A 22,535-nucleotide genomic window follows, 5' to 3' on the forward strand; every position below is an offset into this window, starting at 1 on the left:
ACACAGTTAAAAATTCTGTGAATATATGCCATGGAAATTTTAAAACGCTAATTTTTGTGTTCAACAGTCCATAATTTTGCATCCAACTTTTCTTGCCTTTTTGTTACATCATATATGCTGTAACATTTTTATACTTTGAAGGTTTGGGATGATGAATTTCTGTCGCAGGAGTGAATAGAAGGTGACGTGTGTCCCATCTACACAAAGTGCGATAAGCTGAATTGTAGCAACTACCGCGCAATCACATTGCTGGAAGCCGCCTACAAGGTACTCTCTCAAATTGTATGCCGCCGACTAACACCAACTGTAAGAGAGTGTTCTTGAAGCAGTACCAGGCGGGATTTATGGGCGATCGCTCTACCACGGACCAGGTGTTCGTCGTACGGCAGATATTGCAGAAATACCGCGAAAACAACGTGCCCGCTATTGCACGAACAGGAATTTCCGAATAAACTGATCAAGGCAACGATAGATCGGGTGATGTGCGTTTCTCGAATTTTAAAGGCATTCTCGAGTCCCTTTGAAACGCGCAGAGCTTTACGGCAAAGTGATGGTATTTCGAGCCTGCTATTCAATATCGCAAATGCAAGTGCATGATGCATGGCGGACGGTTTGTGGAGGAAGCGAATGAACCACGAGTTGCATCGGCTGTTGGGAGAACTATTCATTATTCTCACCGTAAAATTTGGACGACTGCGGTAGCCAGAAAGTCGGACAGTAACCCGGTAAAAATGGTTCGCGAAAACGGCAGGCACAAGATGGCGAGGTGAGCAGCAAGCAAGGTGGATGGATCAGGTGTGAGACGTGTGCGGACCCTTCGTAGACTGCGAGGTTGGCGACACGTGCAGCGAGGATAAACGTGATCAGCAATAATAATCCTCATGCTTTTGTTATGTTTGTCTTCGACTGAATTCAAGAGTACCGTTCTTGATTTCTGATTGCATGCTAGATAGAGATTTCTTAAGAAAAACATTAGGGGTATACACTTAACGGCGTAGGTTGCTGCGTATCTGATTATAGAAATGTTTCACACTCAATCACTAGGGACATATTTCAAATCGCCTATGAAACATTTCCATAAACAGATACACAGCAACCTACGCCGTTAAATGAATCTCCCTATTATTATTTACACTTAATTTGGGGGTGATAAAGACCAAGATACTCGTGGCAACTCAAGGTTAGATTGCGTAATTTGAGGATGGACGGGAGGTATTTCAGCTGCTCATCCGGGTATTTGACGTCATCCTTCAGAGAGCATCTTTCGGATGGCCAGAGCTTCGTGGTCCGTGTACTATAAGACTGAAAAAGAAAAATATGAAGAGCAAAAAAAGGCATGCGAATAAACCACATCGCGATCTTCCAAAACACCTCTTACTTCTCTGTAGGGTTGTTTATCTTGGACCACAATAGTTCCAATAGTAGCTCTCTGGAGGCGGCATTCCGCGCAATACCGTGATCGATGACATTGTAACCGGCTCTACAAAGATTGCCATCAACCAGGGTAATTCAATGGAGATGTGCGTTAAGTGAACAGTGATTGGGCGGCCTCGACATCGTGCGAATGAAGCATCAAAAGTTTTTATCTCTGAACCACGCTTGCGCAGAAAATGCAACTTGTTGCAAGTTATCGGTTAAAACCAAGTACTTAAAAGCTGAGTAAGCTTTTTTGTGCGTTCAAACATGAGAGCGTCAGCTCAGGGGGCACGTTCTCCTCAATTTGTGAGATGACATCTTTTTGCTCACTTTCCGAAGAATGATTTCACTCAAAAATGATGCTGGGTCGTTAGGCCGAAGGTCATTAGGACGAATGGTCATTAGGCCGAACGGTCATTAGGCCAAATTAGAAGTACGAGGTAAGAAAGTGGGAAACGACAAGTGAGACGTGAGAAGGAAGTAGTGAGAAGTGAAAAATGAAAAGTAAAAAGAAGTGAGAAGTACGAAGTGAGAAATGAGAAGCGAAAAGTAAGAAATGAGAAGTGAGAAGTGAGAAGTTAGAAATAAGAAGTGAGAAGTGAAAAGTGAAAAATGAAAAGTGAAAAGTGAGAAGTGAGAGGTGAGAAGTGAGAGGTGAGAAGTAAGAAGTGAGAAGAGAGTAGTGAGAAGTGAAAAATGAGAAGTAAAAAGATGGGAGAGGTGAGAAGTGAGAAGTCAGAAGTGAGAATTGAGAAGTGAGAGATGAGAACTTATAAGTGTCAAGTGAGAAGTGAGAAGTGGAAGGTTTGGAGTAAGAAGTGAGAAGTGAGTAATGAGAAGAAAGAAGGAAGAAAGATGAGAAAAGAAGAAAAAGAGGTGGAAGAAAGAAAGATGATAAAATGAAGGAAGAAGGTAGAAGGGAAAAAAGGAAGAAAGAAGCAAAAAGCAAGAAGAAAGAAATAAGAAAGAAGGAAGAAAAAATAAAGAAAAACAAAAAAAAAGAAAATAGGAAGAAAACCCACAATAATCCACCTAGCGGTGATGGTGCCTTTCTCGTGAAACACATAAAAAGTAACAAGAAAAGCACATAAGAGAGGTCAAAATTGCACTTTAGGGAGATAGATGCAGTTATTTTCATCAATTCAAATTTATTTGTGTTCATTTGAATGCAATGCAATGCAAATGGGGAAAAAATCAATGTTTTTCTTATAACTCCAGAACGCAATGGCCGATTGGGCCAATTTTCAATAACGAAAAATTAGGCAGGATTTGCGTCCATTTTGCGTCAAATGCAACCTGTTGCAAGCAAATCGGATAAGGCTAAGTACAAAAAAGTGGTCTCGCATTTTTTGTACACATATACACACATACAGACATTACCTCAATTCGTAGAACTGAGTCGATTGGTATATAACACTATGGTATACTTAGTATACGCGAAAGGCAAAAAGGAAGAAAGAAGGAAAAAAAAGACAGAAGGGAGAAAAACATAAAACGGAAGGATGAAAGAAAGCAGAAAGGAGGAAGAAAGAAAAATCGAGAAACAAGGAAGAAAGAAAGAAGATAGAAAGAAGAAAGAAAGAAGAAAGAGGGAAGAAAGAAGGAAGAAAGAAGGGAGAAAGAAGGAAAAAAAGAAAGAAGGAAAAAAGCAAGAAACAAGGAAGAAAAAAGAAGAAAGAAGGAAAAAAGAAAGAAGAAAGAGAAAAGAAAGAAGGAAGAAAAAAGAAAAAAAGAAGCATGAAAGAAGGAAGATGTAAACAAGAAAGAAAAAAGAAGGAAGAAGAAAGAAGGAAGAAAGAAGGGAGAAAAAAGGAAGCAAGAAAGAAGGGAGAAAGAAGGACCAAAGAAGGAAGAAAAAAGGGATGAATGAAGGAAAAAGAAGGAACAAAGAAGGAAGGAAGAAGGAAAGGAAGGAAAGGAAAGGAAATGAAGGAAGAAACAAGGAAGAAAAAAAGAAGAAAGAAGACAGAAAGAAGACAGAAAGAAGGAACAAAGAAGGAAGAAAGAAGGAAGAAAGAAGGAAGAAAGAAGGAAAAAAAGGAAAAAAGGAGGAAGAAAGGAAAAAAAAGGAAAAAAAGGAAGAAAGAAGCATGAAAGAAGCATGAAAGAAGGAAGAAAGAAGGAAAAGAGGAAGAAGAAAGAAGGGAGAAAGAAAAAAGAAAGAAGGAAGAAAAAGGAAGAAAGAAAGAAAAAAGAGGGAAGAAAGAAGGGAGAAAGAAACATGAAAAAAGAAAGAAAGAAGGAAGAAAGAAGAAAAAAGAAGGAAGAATGAAAAAAGAAAGAAGGAAGAAAGAAAGAAGAGAGAAGGAAGAAATAAGGAAAAAAGCAAGAAGAAAGAAGGAAGCGGGATGAAGAAAAAAAAATAAACGAAGGAGGAAGAAAGAAGAATGGATGAGGAAAAAGGAAGAACTGACTTCTCACTTCTCATTCGGCATAATGACCGTTCGGCCTAATGACCTTCCTATGTTTTATGTTTACATATGGCCATAATGAAAAACTCTAGGGGAGGGAGGCATCTTTTTTTCCATTTTTACAATCAAAAACCAGAAAAGATATCGTTTTCGCTAGACGCTCTGCAAGTAAAAAATACTTACAAAACTCTGGATAAACGTTCTAGGAGAGATCGACTATGATGGTGATATTTGAGGTTATGACTTTCAGTCTTCTAATGCTCAAAAACGGGGTTTACGTTTTTATCCGACGTTTCTGTTACATATATTGTACCTTTGTCAAGGAGTTAACTAAGTCCCGTTTTATTGTTACATTGTCTTAGCATAGAACGTTTTGTCACAACTTTATGTATAATCGCCCCCTCTATTTTCTGCAGGGGCTGCGAAATTTGAATTTACCTGGACACCAGGAACTATCGTGTAGTACTTTTTGCGCCACTTCTATTCTGTTTGTGAATAACAGAATTTTGCTTCCAAAAAAATATTTCTCTAGCTCTTAAATCGACTGATTTAGAGCAATTTTCCCAATTTTACTCTAACGGCTGTATCTATTAATGGCGCAAACATTTTTTCAATCTGTTTTCTCGACCTTATTCTACTATTTTAAGACTCCATTTCAGTGTGTTTAAATCAAGGGGATAGTTGAAAATAACCCCATATTAATGCATTAAAAAAATATGTTTTTTTTTCATTTTCAAGCAGTATTTTGCTATTTTATGTGTTTTATTTTTTCCGCGGATTTTTCCCCATGCATTTTTGCATATGCGATGTTTTCGGGATTTGGGCACGGAAATTCGAAATCCCGGCCCCACTTAAAATGCACGGGGACCAGAATCCGGAGGGAAATTTTCCCGAGGTGTAAAGGCTACCTTACACCTCGGGAAATTTTTCCGCCAGAATTTGGTCCCCGTGTATTTTAAAGGGGGGCGGGATTTTTATTTTCCGCGCCCAAATCCCGGAAACATCGCATATGCAAAAATGCATGGGGAAAAAATCCGCGGACCAAATTCCCGAGGTGTGAGGCTACCTTTAGGTGGCCTTAAAAGTCATGTTCGGTATTTGAGTCAAAACATAACATGATCAGATATTTTAATACAAAACGAAAAATAATGTTGTTATGCCTTTGATATTGTAATAACAAAATATGTTATGCCTGGAATATTTTGCATATTAGTTTTTGTTATTTCACATCCTATGCAAGTCCATAATAGTGTTGAGAATCAATAACAGAATTAGGTATTATTGAGTTTTTTTCTTCTGCTCGGGATCCTGGAGATTGGCCACTTATTATATTGTCCAGCAGTGTAGCCAGACCATGCTGAAGGTGGCAGGGATCCCGAGCAGAAGAAAAAAAAACTCAATAATACCTAATTTTGTTATTGATTCTCAACACTATTATGGACATGTATAAGATGTGAAATAACAAAAACTAATATGCAAAATATTCCAGGCATAACATATTTATTATTACAATATGAAAGGCATAGCAAAATTATTTTTCGTTTTGTATTAAAATATCTGATAATGTTATGCCTAAAGTATTATGGAAGCAAAACACATAAAAATAGCAAATTAGTGCTTGAAAATGAAAAAAAAACATAATTTTTCATTGGATTAATATGGAGTTCTTTTCAACTATCCCCTTGATTTAAACACCTTGAAATGGAGTCTGAAAGTAGTAGAATAAGGTCGAAAAAACAGATTGAAAAAATGTTTGCGCCATTCATAGACACATCCGTTAGAAGAAAACGTTTTTTTTTTTTTTCGAAGAAAACCCTAAATAACTTTTGATCCGCATGAGATATGGCAACGTTAAGTCCATGAAAAGATGCGGCCTGTAAAGCTCAAAAAGTGTTCTGAACATCACATTGCTGAGAAATTTGGAACCAAAAAGTTAGAGCAAAGTAACTGCTTTTTAGGGGCGGGCCACCCTAAGTAAACTTGGCTTAATAAGCCACTTACCGTTAGTAACAACTTTGTAGATCAAAGTTTTTTTCTATCTCTGCTATTTTCGGCTTGAAAAACTTACTACCACGTTGACTCCTACCTGGACCAATTTACTTACTTACTTATGGATCCTGTACACATCCGGTGGTGCAAAGGGCCAACATCCTGAGCGTTGTCCAGCCATCGCTTTAACCTGTTGCCAGGTTAGATTTCGGTCGACTTCTTTTATTTCTTTATTGAGGCTTCGCCGCCATAAGCCAATATGGACCTGGACCAATGTGCATTGATTAATGAATTATGATTAATTGGCCACAAAACATTTCACAATCATGTTCCAACTCGCCTTTTTCAAATTCACGGAAGCGACATATGACAATGATCTATTATGAAGCTGGGTTTCTCTAAATCTAGTTTAAAAAAAATGAGTCACGGAAACAATCGTAATAATTAAGTGTATTGATAACCTGGAATATTCTAGTTTGTAACAAAAACAAAAAAAAAACAGATATCAAAGGGTCACAACATCGAGGCCAAACGCCGACAGTTCCAATTTCTTAAAGCATTAGTATGAACATGAACATTTATACAGAAGACTTGAATCGAGTCGAGTCAAGTAATAAACAATCGAAACGTTCACTTTTAATAAACATTCGCTATTTTGTCCTAAAAACTTAAGTTCCGGGTTTTTGAATCTCAATATTAAATTTATCTTCTGATTTCTGAGACGAAGCATTTCATAAAGAAATCAAACAGTAGGATAAAATCAAAAGCTATTTTTCATCAGTTCTATCGTTTGGAATTAATTGTAGATTACAATTAACGGATTAGAAGATTGATTATTTGATTGATTGTATTTTTGATAGATTGATCAATTCAAAACCAATAAATAAATTAGGCTTTAAGCGACGGTTTTTGTGGTTTACGATTGGATTAAATCAGTTTGAACTGAACATTCATTAGGTTCTTTTTTTTTTTTTTTAAGCTTTATTAATGTGTTTTTTAATTCTAGGATTAAGTTCAACACAGCTTCATTAGGTTCTGTTAGGCATATTCCATTAAATCACTCAACCTGGCAAATGTCAAATAACCATGTTATGAAATGAAGTTGTCTGGTTTTCTCTCTTTTTCATTGCAAATCCATTTCTTCATCTTTCTAAGACTTATAGTTTGTTCCATCATAGTTGCATGTACTTCTAAATACGCTATCACAAGTTCAAAGTTCGCCTAACGTTCATCCATTTAATTCCGCATTTTCCTCCCCAATAATCATTCCCCCATAACTCCTCGTACGGGCCTAGCATACCTACAACAATAACAGCTAACTCGCCGAACACTATAACTATGTATCCACGTGTTCTTCCATACCTACTCAAACGATTCCCAACCCTTCTTCTGCCTTTCGTATCTGTCTATCGTTAACTACGTTCGTTCTCCGTTCCTTCCCGCACAGGTGGTAACGGAAGAGCGCTTCCTGCTGCAGTTTCACTACACCGAATGGCACTCGCACACCTGCCCCTTCTCCAATGCTATCCTCGAGTTCCGGCGAAGAGTCCGCTCCGTCGTGGGGACAATCATCAAAGCTAACAGCCAGGTCGGCCCGATGCTGGTGCATTGCAAGTGAGTTTCGTTCCAACCAGCAATGTTCGTCGCCGGTCGGTGGGCATCATGGAGCGACGGGTGTTAAATGCTTGTTTTGCTTCCCATTCACAGCGACGGCGGAGGACGGTCCGGGGTGTACCTGGCGATAGACGCAAACATGGAACTGGCCGAAGAGGAAGACTCGTTCCACGTGTTCGGCTATCTGAAAAAGTTGCGACAGTCGCGGAAAGGCCTTATCGAAAACGTGGTAAGTTTTTTGGAAATGCGCTTTACAGCGTCGAAGACAGCTTGCTTTAATCGTTTTATTTCCCGGATGTGGCGATAGGACCAATACAAGTTTGTATACGACACGCTGGAGGAGTTTGTGATTTGTGGCAACTCGTGGTTTCCGGTGAAGGAGCTGTCCCAGCGGCTGAAGGAGAAGAGCCTCAAAGATAACGTTACGAAAATGAACTCCTACCAGAGGGAGTACGCTCAAATTTGCAAACAAACGCCTCGGTTCACGATCGGGGATTGTGCTGGGGGTCACCGGGGTGACAACCGAGAGAAGAACCGTGATGTGCTTTGTGTACCACGTAAGTATTGGGATTTGGATGTGAACGCAAGCAAAGTTTTGGATCTGGTGTAAAATTACTTTAACGTCGCGGCGTTGTCTGCGCTAAGGGCCGAACAAATTTAATTATTATTGTGTCGATGTCAAAAGTGCTGGCAGTTTTCTCAAACGGGTTTCATTCTAGGGCTCTAGGGCACTATCTAATGTCACTGCTCCAAGAAAACCTAGAAATAATCAATATCACAGTACTTTCATGCTTCGTGGAGTGGTGGAAGGAAAAACTTTAATTAAATTACATGCAAGTGTTGTTAACGACCTTTTTCCGTTTTTCTCTTTCTCCTCAACAGCTGACAACTTCCGTCCTTACCTTACCTCGTTTCAGGGAAACTCATTTACCGACTACATTAACGCTGTATTTGTAGACGTAAGCTTGCTCTCATATGGGTGTGAAGAGTGAGACGACTACAATTAGGAATTTTGTTATTTCAGGGCTACACTAAACCTAGAGAATATATAGTTACCGAGTGGCCCTTACAGAAAACCTGTGGTGAATTCTGGTCCTTAGTTTACGATCACGAGTGCTCTGCGATCGTCGTCCTCTGTCAACCACCTCAAAACTCGGTATGACCTACCTTAATAAAATACCTTTGTACTAGCAAATCTCACCACATATGGTTGCCCTTTCGCAAAACAGCAACAATATCCTTCCTGTTGGCCTGAGGGTCGCCACTCGAAAAAGTACGGCCCGGTGTTCACGATCGACCACATCTCGCACAACCACTACGCCAACATCAAATCGTGGATCTTCCGCATCAACAAGAAGGTGATCTCACTGACGGAGCTGATGGCCGGTGTGAAGGCACCGCCCAGAACGGTGCAGCTCTTTCAGCTGATATGCTGGCCCATGGGTCATAAGGTAGACGGCTTGATTTCTGTTATAGTCTGTTGAAAACAAAATCTATTATCAATTAATAGGTGCCTACATCTACAAACTCGTTGGTGGAGTTGATGAATATGGTAGAACGTTGGAGACAGAAAACGGACTATGGTCCAGTGTGCGTTGTATCACCGTAAGTAAAATGTCATGTTTTGATTTCTTATAATTGTAGATCTTATCTAAATTGCAAAACTTCCACTGTTTGCATTACAAACTTAATGGCCATTCATTGAAAATTTGCACTTCTAGTGCATTTATTATTCTTACATTCCAAAAACAAACTTTTGAACAATGTTACAGACTCATTCCAACATTGTCCAACTTCCAAGACAAAATGAAAAAAAAACAATTGAAAAGAAAACCTATGATAAGTTTCTAGAGGCTGTATTGATTAAAATAGAAGGTAATATTGATTAAAAAAGAAAATTTATTTTAAATTAATTTCATGAAAAATATTTTTAAGAAACATGATAGAAGACGACAGCAAAATTATGTTTCTGCAGCGATGTTTTTTTATAAGAAACCATAATTTAAAAATAACATTTTTAAGGATTTTTAAGGAACTCCAAATACAATAAACAGTTTTTTGTGTACATTCCATATACAAATTCCTAAAGAACAAATGAAGAGATTATCTCCAAAACATAATCTTGAGAAACCATAAAAGATCATTAAGAATAATAATCGGTTGTAGATGAATCTTGGATATAATAATTGCTGAAGAAGCTTCTATGGGATTTTGTTTTAAAAAGCGGTTATCATTAAATAAAAGATAAACCAAGAAATTCTTTCGTTACGGCCCTCTTTTTTGGCTGGGAAAAAGTTTCTGCAACTTAGGATGTATTTTTATAAATTCACATTCTGGAAATTTGCATATCTTTCTAGTCTAGTTCATAACAATTAGACAATGCTAAACATCAAGCCGTTATTTGCGAAGCATCTCAATTATCCCTGTTGCATGTTTCCCCATTATGCAATCATATACTCTAGTTGCACGATATTGAAAACTTCAACCGGATTGATTCCATTTGAAAATTACTATGTCTGAAACTTGATTATGCATATGTACAACATGTGATAGATTTAGTTCGGAAAAGGTATTGGAGGGTAACCGCCCCTTCGGTGGGGTTTGATCCCACGACCCCAGTTCGCATGACAGGTGCTTTCCCTACTAAGCTACGAAGGACCTCCGTCGTCCACCGCAGCTTAGCGGGTACTGATGAAACCAAATTCCCAGCACCAGGTACCAGCCGATCTCTCGCAATACATTTTCAGAACTAACTCTCTCAAATGTATTTTTGTACACAATGTCAACCAAGTAGGATGAGTATTTAATATTGTCCGGCTCCTACACACGTGCTTCATCAGCAACGGCGCTCAATGAAGTAGGGTTGTGTGAGGATGTGCCAGTTTGGTCGTCAGATCCCAACACGACCACACAAGCGAAGAGAGATCGCCACTCGAGATCAGTACATTCAAAGTTAATTGCCTATATGCCGGGTATTAAGCCACCCGGAGTGGAAATTAATTACTATGTCTGAAACTTGATTATGCATATGTACAACATGTGATAGATTTAGTTCGGAAAAGGTATTGGAGGGTAACCGCCCCTTCGGTGGGGTTTGATCCCACGACCCCAGTTCGCATGACAGGTGCTTTCCCTACTAAGCTACGAAGGACCTCCGTCGTCCACCGCAGCTTAGCGGGTACTGATGAAACCAAATTCCCAGCACCAGGTACCAGCCGATCTCTCGCAATACATTTTCAGAACTAACTCTCTCAAATGTATTTTTGTACACAATGTCAACCAAGTAGGATGAGTATTTAATATTGTCCGGCTCCTACACACGTGCTTCATCAGCAACGGCGCTCAATGAAGTAGGGTTGTGTGAGGATGTGCCAGTTTGGTCGTCAGATCCCAACACGACCACACAAGCGAAGAGAGATCGCCACTCGAGATCAGTACATTCAAAGTTAATTGCCTATATGCCGGGTATTAAGCCACCCGGAGTGGAAATTAATTACTATGTCTGAAACTTGATTATGCATATGTACAACATGTGATAGATTTAGTTCGGAAAAGGTAGTGTAGGGTAACCGCCCCTTCGGTGGGGTTTGATCCCACGACCCCAGTTCGCATGACAGGTGCTTTCCCTACTAAGCTACGAAGGACCTCCGTCGTCCACCGCAGCTTAGCGGGTACTGATGAAACCAAATTCCCAGCACCAGGTACCAGCCGATCTCTCGCAATACATTTTCAGAACTAACTCTCTCAAATGTATTTTTGTACACAATGTCAACCAAGTAGGATGAGTATTTAATATTGTCCGGCTCCTACACACGTGCTTCATCAGCAACGGCGCTCAATGAAGTAGGGTTGTGTGAGGATGTGCCAGTTTGGTCGTCAGATCCCAACACGACCACACAAGCGAAGAGAGATCGCCACTCGAGATCAGTACATTCAAAGTTAATTGCCTATATGCCGGGTATTAAGCCACCCGGAGTGGAAATTAATTACTATGTCTGAAACTTGATTATGCATATGTACAACATGTGATAGATTTAGTTCGGAAAAGGTATTGGAGGGTAACCGCCCCTTCGGTGGGGTTTGATCCCACGACCCCAGTTCGCATGACAGGTGCTTTCCCTACTAAGCTACGAAGGACCTCCGTCGTCCACCGCAGCTTAGCGGGTACTGATGAAACCAAATTCCCAGCACCAGGTACCAGCCGATCTCTCGCAATACATTTTCAGAACTAACTCTCTCAAATGTATTTTTGTACACAATGTCAACCAAGTAGGATGAGTATTTAATATTGTCCGGCTCCTACACACGTGCTTCATCAGCAACGGCGCTCAATGAAGTAGGGTTGTGTGAGGATGTGCCAGTTTGGTCGTCAGATCCCAACACGACCACACAAGCGAAGAGAGATCGCCACTCGAGATCAGTACATTCAAAGTTAATTGCCTATATGCCGGGTATTAAGCCACCCGGAGTGGAAATTAATTACTATGTCTGAAACTTGATTATGCATATGTACAACATGTGATAGATTTAGTTCGGAAAAGGTATTATAAAAGCCATTTGAAACTCAAAGTGGATGTTATCAATGCATCAATTCACATATCAACTCAGATTATAGGAAATGGTGTGGAATCAGTAATGCATTGCGTACATTGTCTCCCGCGTTTCCGAGTGACGATAATTGACGTAGATATGGTAAACAGAGCGCGCTTTTTGTTTGAATAGGTCGGTTTTTTATCCATTCTTTTATCTCTTTCAATCGTTTTTTTATGAGTTTTATAGAATACTTTTTTAATAGTTGAGAACTGACTTACCTACCTACAATGATCATTGGGATCAATCTCTCATTGTTCTACCATCCGCTGCATCGCGATTCGATTTTCCATTTCAATGAAAAGCTACTGAAGTTATCAATTGAAAGCATTTTCTTTAATGGCTATAACCTCTTCCCCCCTCCTCACCGAAAATGTTTCATCCTAATCGATTTTAATTATTGGCGAAATGCTTCCCCACCCGGCAATAACAGTTCCAATTTCGATGCATCGCACATTACCTATATGACTATGAATGATTTTCAAAGGAGAAGTATGTTTTCATCATGTCTCCCCTTTTCCTTTTCTATTCTCGCCAACAGGGATGGCCGCAGCCGAGCCGGAGTGTACTGCGCGGCGAACGCGTGCATCGAGCAGGTCATTCAGCACGGCGAGGTGGACGTCTTTCAGGCGGTCAAAACGGTCCGAAGGCACCGGCCCCAGCTGGTGGACAATATGGTGAGTTTCAATTTCTACCCCGTCCCCGAGGGCGATAGATCGCATTGTTTCTGTTGTCAACATCATCACCGCCATGCTCGATATGAATTATGATGGGTTCGTTGGAAATTGATTGCTTTCCTTTTTGGTTTTTCTTCTCCTGTTTTCACCATTGCAGACTGAATATAAATATTGCTACGACTTAGTTTTACACTACGTTCTGCACTATTTGAATAAAGACTTGAAGGAAAAGAAGTGAGAATGCGATTTACACGATGATCTGTGGTAAGTTTTAATAAGCATATAAAATTATTGATAATTTTATAATTTTATTTAGGTAGTTTTATTTCTTTTATTTGCTCATATCTACTCTAGTACAATTCTTTTTATCTACAGGAGTTTCTGATTTTGTTATTTGAATTTAATATATTTTGAATTTGTTGGTAAGTTTAAAGATTACTTTTTTCTGTTTGTGATTTTAGTTTGTGCTTTTATTGCTATTTGAAGCGTCTGTACACAATCATGTCCAATCTTAAAGGCACAACATTGAATATCCTTACTAACACACATCAAAATACCTGTTCGAAAAGTATCGACTGAAATGGAATATTTGTTTAAGGGTATATTTAACGATTTGGTAAAGACGAGACATCCTCACTTTCTTCAGAGTAATCAACTTATCTTGGGTGCTGTAGGGGAACGGTTCGGCACTTCATCCCATAGCTCCTACTTCCATCCCATCAAAAACAAAGCAATGAAAAGGAATTTGGTTTGTTTCTTATTTTTGTGATTTTTTTCAGCAGTGAGCACGCGTGTTAGCAAAAAGAAGTGACGAGATTGGTGCTGTATTTCTTTGTTTTGCGATGAGATGAATATATGTTCAGTGAGATGGAAAACGGAACAGTTCCCCTATATATTTTGTGGTTAGCAGGGTCGAAGAACTTGACGACCCCTCCTCTGGCTACTGCAAAATGGTGCTTGCCTTGGATATAATGGGGTTTGACAGTGGCCTTCGTTAAACTTCTATTAAACGCTTAGTGTATCTACTAGCAGGCCTACCAAAGCAACCGTATTTCGAGCCAGGAAGTTTGCACAGTCCACATATTAAGCTACCTGTAAGACCAAAAATTACAAAGCTATTACGTACGACATAAGAGATTATACGACTTGATAAGTCAACAACAACAAAGGCGACGGAAAAAGGATCGCAATTTGAAGCTTGGAACATGGAAGTGAAGCTTGGAACCTAGGTTTTCGAAACCTCTTGGAACATAGAACTGCAAGTCGCTAAGCTTCGCAGGTTATTGCTATTGATTACATACATCCCCACAACTTCGACGTCCTGGCATTGCTGGAATCATATATTATAGGCTACCGGCGATTATAGGCGATCTTTGGAAATCATACGCGATAAAGATCTTATCGCCAATGACATCGTTTCGCATACAGAATCGACCTGCCTCGGGAAATTGTGCTTATCGTCGATCATCCCAACCAGATGCTTTAATGACATAACGGAATTAGTTGTGCCGTCTCCTACTATTATCTCCGGCTGCTTCAACCCATGATGGTTGTGTACTACTACGAGTTTTGTCTTGTGTCTGTCAAGTCTCCTTGAGTTGAACTAATCGCGTATGAAAAAATGCTTAAAATTAACTCCTTTATCAAGGAAGAACATCAGACTTGGGCGATTAAGGTCTTAGACGACCCTGAACGTCCTGAGCATGGTGAAGATCGGAAATAGAAAATATTTGGCATATTGGCAGCAAAGTGTGCTATTTTAAAATAAGATTTTTGTTCGAACGTATTCATGAAGTTACCGTAATATAAAATTTTTAATCTTCCTTGGACGTCGTAGGCCATCCAAATTATCCTTGGGCTCAGGACTTGAGATCTACAGTTACTAGAAACTTTTCATTACTCAAAGTTTTAATATACATTCAATTATAATGATTACATATCATGGAAGGTTAATGTATATCGTTTTGGCATTGGCGTAAATAGGAAGGGGGGGGGAGCTAGGGGGAGCCTCAGCCCCCTAGGATTTCAAAAGTTAGTTAGCAGTGATATCAATTTTTAACCTATAGCATAATGAGTTACTGAAAAAAGTTCGAAGACAAAAGTGTTATCTCCCATATTCACCCTATTATAATGAAATGAGTGGAAGACAAACGAGTTTGTTTCTCATTTCTGAGAAAGTTTCCTGTGTATCATACAAATTGCACTTGGTGTTTATTATGAAGAGGCAATAGGTAGGGTAAATCACTACTTGGGCCTATGGACCCCATTCCCGGCTCACTGCACAGAAAGCTAATGATTTATACGGTTTAGTAGCCGTAGGTTTATGATTGATCATTTTAAAAAAGTCTCCTATTTATCTCACAATACTCAATACAATACTCAATATTTTTCAACAATTTATTTCACTCCTAATCGATCCAATTATAGAAAATAAAAATGTAGAATTAAAACTTTTGCTCTTCGTTGCAACACCACTGAGCCGGAGTGATTCTTTCCACTTTTACAAAACGGTATCATCAAATAAACACCTACCTGAAAATCGTCACAGTGCTCGATACAACCATTGCTTCAGGCTGTTTATCACCACACAATAATGCTAAACTCACGCACTTCAATCTTTTGAAATTGTTCGTATCACTAGATTTTATATAAACATATTGGAATACATTTAAAAATGTATCCTCAAACCCAGTGATCCCCAAACTGCGGCCCGCGGGCCGCATGCGGCCCTCGAAGCCTTTTTCTGCGGCCCGCGAAGGGTTTCAGAGTATACACTACATGTGGCCCATTGACAAACATCACATCAGGAATAGCTTTCATCGAATCCAGTTTTTCGTTGTATTCTGGCTGGGCATAAGTCAAGTTCATATCATTATGATGTTCAAGAAACATATAAACCAAGAATCTTTTTATCAGCATGATCAAATAAATTTATCACTTCATAAATGCTATGCCGTAACACGGTAGATCACTTTGACGTAGTGTGTTGCGGTGTAAGATCTACCAAACAGAGCCCTAGCTTAATCTATTTTTCCAGCCAGGGCAATAAGTTGTGGTAATTAAGGATTCATCGTATTTAGTCCCCGCTACCAACAGCAGTCTCAGAAATAAAACATAATCAATGTTACCTTGCAGACAGTTGAAAGACTCGAATTACTCTTGTTTGAGGCTAAACTGTATGCAGCGGAAACAACTTTTCAAGCAATTAGTTAAAAAACCTCGGTACCCGGTCCTAGGCTGAACTGACTGCTGGAAAAATCGAGTTAGGGGCTTAAATACGTACTAACTCTTCTTGAACTGATGAACAATGGTAGTGAGAGGAACACACGGAAGTTCTTATTACTGAGCAAATTCTCTTGCTTGAAAGGGTCTTGTAGACAGAGCTAAATCCATGGTTTTAAGAGTTTTACTGGTGATATTCTAGAAGCAAGACAAGGATGTGGCTAGGGTTCCGATGCATGGCAAAAAACAGTATTACTGTTCTGTTTTCTCAAGAAATATAATGATTTTCTATTGATAAGGGCCCGCCTTCAATGGGATTGCTCTCTATGAAGGGTCTAAATAGCGGGACCTTGTAATGGTGGTCTTGAGAAAACAAAACAACAACTGTATCGAAACCGATACTGCATTGCTTCTCAATAGCACTGGAGTAATTCGACATGCACTTAAAAACTAAGGATACGGGTAACGCTACAATAGATCTAATAATTGGTCACAGTGGCACACCCGAACAGGAAAAAAAATGCTATGAAGGCTAACGGCAACATACTTTAATGGTATTTTTGGCGCTTTAACGAAGCTGAATTTACTACGTTCTTAGGTAAAAATAATGTTGTCATACATTGCACCCTAATATTAATTCTTACCTTTTTCAAAATAAGTTAAGTTGTGGCAAAATTCGATTGAAAATTGTTTGATTTATAATTCCTGAAAATGCGTCATGTTAACGTACTTCACACTAAGAAAAATGTTCAACGAAATCAAGATTTTGTCATGTTGCGATTACTTGGGATGATGAAGAAAAGGTTTCCAGAAAATTCAATTACTTAGAAATAATGGAAACACGGTAAACAGTTCAGAGTTCAGATTTACTCAATTATCTATTCAATACTGCTGATAAGTGATTGTAGTTCGACTGGGATAATTGTTCTCATTTTCTGAATTTGTTAGTTTAAGATATTCAAACGGGTTTACATTTGCAGAGTCCGACGTTTCGGCCCGTTACTGAGTCTTTTTCCTGATGAGTATTTTTCCTGAAATAAGATTAAATAAACGAGTCGACACGTCGGACAATGCAGGTATAATCCCGTTTGAATATCTCAGATCGAAAATGTAGAAGGTTGCGCAAATTGAACATAGAATTACGTATAGTTCCATAGTGGATGCGAAATTCAATTATTTTGTGCATGTTCATTGCGGATGGATATAGCTGAAATGTAGGCAATTTACTACACTACGTGTCAAAATTGGATTTTCAATAGTTAAATGTATTTTATCAATTGTTTACATTAGTTGTATGAAATCTTAAAGAGTTAATTGCTCGATTCATACCAAAATATCCAGAATCCGTTAAAAAACGGATGGGTTATTGGCTTTTACTTCCTGACCTCTTTTCGTGACGGTTTGAAATTTGAAACTTTGGAATGACTCTATCTTACCGAAAGACGTAATTATACGTCAAAAGTCAGAAAATAAGTACTGCTGGTAAGTTCACATGGCTTCAAAACACGTTTCAAACATGCTGTCGTTATTTGCAACAACTTTCATTGAACAATAATCATCGAGGATAAAAGCAGTTCAAACTCTTAAAATCGGTCGACAGATGTTTATTTGGTAAAGCAGAGGAGATTTAGTTGCGAAACTAAAATTTTACGCCAAGTCCGCTATTGCAGAAGTGTGTAATAATATGAACTAAAACTCAGCTACGCTGTAGAATGTAATGCCCTTAAAAGTATGTTTTAAACAGATTCTCTGATTACTTTGTATTATACTTCAAAATTCAATTCGGAATGATAATTATCATATTATTTATAAACAAATATTGCAAATAAACCGCGGCCCGCTTCAACAGTTCAAAATTGCTGTGTGGCCCTCGATGGTAAGCAGGCTGGGGACCACTGCTCAAACCGAACAAAAAATCACCTCGGCCCAAGAACTTCTAGCTGTACAGTGATGCCAAAAGGCCGTAAGTCTTATTTTAGTATGAAGATAATCCTTCATCGTTAATAGGAAAACTGTCTAATACGTTGACGCTATCATGTTATTTATAATTCTCTCGATTTCAAAAGGTGGAAAAGATATTGTTTTTAAGTGTTTGGAAGAAATTTGGATGAGTAAATATATCTTCTCAACCAAATAAAAATGATTATGAATAATACCATCTGGCATCTTGTTGTCGTGGAACGTGCATATTTTTGTTTACGTCGCATTTTCTACCGTCCCGAGAGAGAGAATGAGAGTAAGATGTTGAGAGATTGAGTAAAATATTGCGTATGCCGAGGAGATTTGGGGTATGCCGGATAAGCAATCGCCTATGACTGAAATGAGTGCTGCACCATGTTAATTTAAATCAAATAAAAGCTTTTTCAAGCGGTGTTTAGCAAGAATAACTATTTTTGAAGCAGAGGTGAACCCCGTCGCAATATTACACGGCCCACAAAATTCAGAAAAGTTGCCCCTAGTCATAAATATCAATTAAATAATGCAATCGTGCGCATCAGTGGTGCAATTTATCAACAATGCCTGCTGAGTGTGATTCTTTTGTTTTGTATTTTCTCTGCTCCTCTTCGCCTATGACGGTGTCTTTCAGTCAGTAAGACAAAGCAGGAGTCAGAGTCTATTATATAGAGTTGCGCAAAGAGGATCTTCTTACACTTATTCTGAATGATCTTCTTGTTATTCTGTTTGCAACTTTCATTTTTGTTCAACCCTTAAAGTGACTTCACGGGAGTGTTCACTGCTAAAACTTTTTAATTCGATAGCCAAGTCACCCACAGAGTGCAAACACGTGAGTTTCTTGTTGCTACTTTATTGGGGGGTGTATTGAAGTTTTTTGAAGCTGTTTCTAGAACAAATCTAATACATTTCAATTCATGCGTTTTAATTCGCCATAATAATCATTAGGCGATAACAATCAGGCGGGTGCTAAGCTGTCAAATTTTGTTGCCACCAATCGAGCGAATGCCGACGACACTAACACCAAGCCGTAGTCTATGAAAAATAAACACTGCAGTGAGTGAGAATGTTCTGAAACGCACAAAGTTTGGATAATGCAAGAAACAACTGTTTCTGCTCAGCACACAGTTTCTTCTACCAACATAATTATTTATCTGCATATTTCGCGTAAAGAATAAAGTGAAAACACTACATATTTACGGATTTGGTGTATTTTTGTTCGTTGCTATCTTTAATTTAATGTGCTTTCGACACCACTCTCTCTTGTAAAAACGGTAAACAATACAAATTTTTACAAATACCACCACAATTTATAATAGTATATGAGCATTTTAACATTGGAGTATAAATTTATGCGCCAAAAAAGAGGGTACTGTCATACTTGCCAAACTCCATATGATAAAAAATCCGTTGACCCCTCTGATAACAATACTTCCGCCTTACCAACAAGCATTTGTTTACTTTGCTCAATAGGTAGACGGTTTGACAGTTCAATAGGTAGATTTGGCTTCACTCTTTGCGTAACTCTATATATAATAGACTCTGGCAGGAGTAGATTAGCTTACTCGGTTTGCCAACAGCGGGGTGAAGCTGATGATCAATTGGCACAAATTTCCTGTCACTGTCTTTCAAGTGATAGTATTCACCCATGCATTTATATAGGGTTGTCGCATTCACGCAGCAGCGAGTGAACTGAATGGACTGTCACTGCGGGCTGCGTGTGAAATGAGAAGTGAGGTCTTTGTTTACTCTTTCTTTGATTGTTGCTGCTAACCATTTTCAGTTTTCACTTTTAGGAAGTGAGTGTGAAGAGGATATGGTATCAATTTCAACAAATTTCAGTCACTGAGATTGATAATTCGCACCACTGGTGCGCATGTTCGGCCGGGAATGGGGTGAGAAACCCTATCTAATTGATTTGAAAGCAACAAACTGAGCTTGATATGAACAACAACGGAGAGCCACCAAAATATCAATCAAAGCAATCGTGGTATTTCGCAGTCAAAGACATATGGTCGTCATTTATCACGGACTGGAGTGACAGTTTTCCAGCAGACTTCCGCTTGCCTAGCAGCATGATAATCTCCACAATTCCCATCAGCATCCGAGAGGAATTCCCAACAGAATCCGAGAAGAATACTCATTGGAATCTCTGAAGAATTCCTTTCAGAATCATCGAAGCATTCCAACTGGAATCCAAAAGAATTCGCACTGGATTCCTTTCGGTTTTGTTGAGGGATACCCTTGGGAATCTGTGGGGAATACCCTTCATAATCCATAGAGGATTTGTTTCTCCTGCTGTATATCTCTTTGATTTGCTTCAGAATTTGTTTTGTTTCGGAACCGTTCAGAGATTTGCTTCGGAATTCCTTGACCATTTGTTTCAGAATACTTCAACGATTTGCTTCGGAATCATTCGACGATTCACTTCGGAATTTATTGACGATTTACTTCGGAATTCCTCAAAGATTTAGTTCCGACTTCCTTGACGATTTACTTAGAAATCCCTTGACGAATTGCTTCTGAATCATTCCACGATTTGCTTGGAAATCCTTCGATGATTTGTTTCGGAATCCTTCAAAGATTTGATACAACATCCCTGAAGGATTAATTCAAAGTCCCTCCCGACGATTTGCTTCGGGATCTCTCGACAGATTGCTTTGGAATCCTTTTACGATTTGGTTCTATATCCCTCAAACATTCACGTTGGAATTTTTGGAGGATTTCCGACGGAATATCTGGAACTTTTCCGTTTGAACTTCTGAAACATTCACGTCGGAATTCTCTAGAAGATTCTCATTGGAATCCGCGAAACATTCCCGTCAGGATCTCTGCAATGTTCCCGTTGGTATCCCTGGAAGATTCCCGTTGACATTTCGGGAGGATTTGGAATCTTCCGATAGCCGAAAAAAGTGTCAAAATAATCGAAAGGCAGGTGAGAAAAACCAAAAATTTCCTCATTTTGATGAAACATCTAACCTTTTGGTGAGGCAAAACACCCTAGTAAGACTAACCTACAATATATTAGGGTAAGGGAGGCCTTTTGGACCAGGATTTTTTAGGATATGGCCGAATAGCTTTTCCAATAAAAGTTGGATTTTGTAAGTGGTGAATGTGGTGAATGCTAGTAGGATTTGTAGGTAAAAATGTTGTAAATCCCACCGAAAGAACCAAACAATCATAAATTCTGAAGATATGTAAGATTTAATTTTGGACCACCTGTTTTTATTTTGGACCACCTGTTGAACATATTTTGGACCACTCGAACAATTTTGTATGCTTGCAAAGTTATGTTACTATTAGATCAAGCTAGTGATCTCCAACATTTTCGGCGTTTATCCTTAAAGTCCTTGTTAAGCAATACATTTTTATAACCACTTTAAAGCTTAGAACAATATCTACCAGCTAAGGGTATTAAAGCTATTATCAATTTCAGTACCACTCGGTGCAGCATCATCGAAGCAAAACAAACGTTCTGTCCATGGCCGTGATGTATGCACCTGGTTACTCCTACCCTGCCATATTTTTTGTGTAGTTTGCCAGATCTGTTCCATTTGTGTTATTGATAATAGTGGGTTGCCCGGTTATTCTTTGCTCCTTGCACGTTCTTTTCAAACGATCGTGAGGAAATAATGAAAATAGTTACATGCTGATTTAATACACATTTTCCTAGGGCATACATCAATGAACGGTAATTTATAAATACAGTATAAACATTAATTTATGAATGTTTTGATACTAGAGAAAAAACAAAAACAAAAGTTTAAGAGATCTTGAACTAAAAATAAAGGTATGTCGAAAATATGTTCGGTTCAATGAAAAATGAACCTATTTTCGACATGCCTCAGAATACTGTTTTTAAACTCACAATGTTTTGCTCGAGATATGAAACTGCTTCAATTAGGTTTTAATAAGTCAACAACATCATTCACATGTTTTAAATCTATGTACAAATAAACTTACAGCTTTTGAAAGTTGACTTAAATTTTACAATGGCGTCTTGGTTTTGGTCTAATCCAGCCGGAATGGTTAAATGCGTGACAATATTTTTTCAAAATTGCTATATTTTATAAGAAACAAATGTAGGAGATACCTTATGGATAGTTTCTTTTTGCAATAAAGTTGAAATGTTGCATGCTTTATTTAGTTTTGTGTGATATAAATGCAAAATTCAGCTAGGTGGTCCAAAATATGAGCCCGGTCCAAAATACAGCCGTTACCCTAATCGCCTCCACTCACTTTTTAGACAAAAATTCTGATTCGCCGACGCGTGGTGGGTTGTTCCCTAAAAGCTGCTAGCTAAACGGAGTTCTGCCTCATAAGTGAAAATATCAAAATATCACCACTTTTGGAAATGTTAAATAATATTATCAATAAATATGGTTCAGATTTTCTACAATTTTAAGATAGGATCAGCTAGCTATATTGTTTAACTGTTGCATTAGGCAAAAATATCCGTGACAATCGTTACAGCTAAAACATCAAAGCAACCTTTGCTTAGCTAGGGTATATTGCCTCCTTCCCCAACTCTGATGCAGACGGACGTGTGCGTGAAACTGTATTTAACATGGTGAAGTCTAGAAAAAAGATTTTAAAATACTTTTAAAATGTCATTAACAGTGATATAATAAAAATCTTTGGATACGTGTGTTAGAATTTTGAA

The 22,535-nt window shown here is 38.6% G+C and overlaps 1 protein-coding gene across 6 annotated transcripts in view; it reads left to right on the plus strand.

Moving 5' to 3' along the window:
- Positions 1-22,535, plus strand: part of LOC134213062 (receptor-type tyrosine-protein phosphatase kappa) — a 436,242-nt gene that overhangs the window by 394,204 nt on the left and 19,503 nt on the right. For 2 of the 6 annotated variants that reach the window (XR_009979392.1, XR_009979393.1), the window contains exons 9-18: positions 7,264-7,430; positions 7,524-7,659; positions 7,738-7,987; positions 8,313-8,389; positions 8,455-8,586; positions 8,660-8,881; positions 8,941-9,035; positions 12,562-12,697; positions 12,855-12,961; positions 13,052-13,119. Coding sequence is in view for 1 of the 6 variants with exons in the window: in XM_062691596.1 (XP_062547580.1) it covers positions 7,264-7,430; positions 7,524-7,659; positions 7,738-7,987; positions 8,313-8,389; positions 8,455-8,586; positions 8,660-8,881; positions 8,941-9,035; positions 12,562-12,697; positions 12,855-12,935 (1,296 nt within the window). In the remaining 5 variants the exon portion in view is untranslated. Of the gene's footprint in view, positions 1-7,263; positions 7,431-7,523; positions 7,660-7,737; positions 7,988-8,312; positions 8,390-8,454; positions 8,587-8,659; positions 8,882-8,940; positions 9,036-12,561; positions 12,698-12,854; positions 12,962-13,051; positions 13,120-22,535 lie in introns of those variants that run through there. The other 4 variants (XR_009979395.1, XR_009979394.1, XM_062691596.1 and 1 more) reach the window with 3 other exon arrangements.

The sequence above is a fragment of the Armigeres subalbatus genome, chromosome 2 (genome assembly GCF_024139115.2).
Source record: "Armigeres subalbatus isolate Guangzhou_Male chromosome 2, GZ_Asu_2, whole genome shotgun sequence".
Taxonomy (NCBI): Eukaryota; Metazoa; Arthropoda; class Insecta; order Diptera; family Culicidae; genus Armigeres; species Armigeres subalbatus.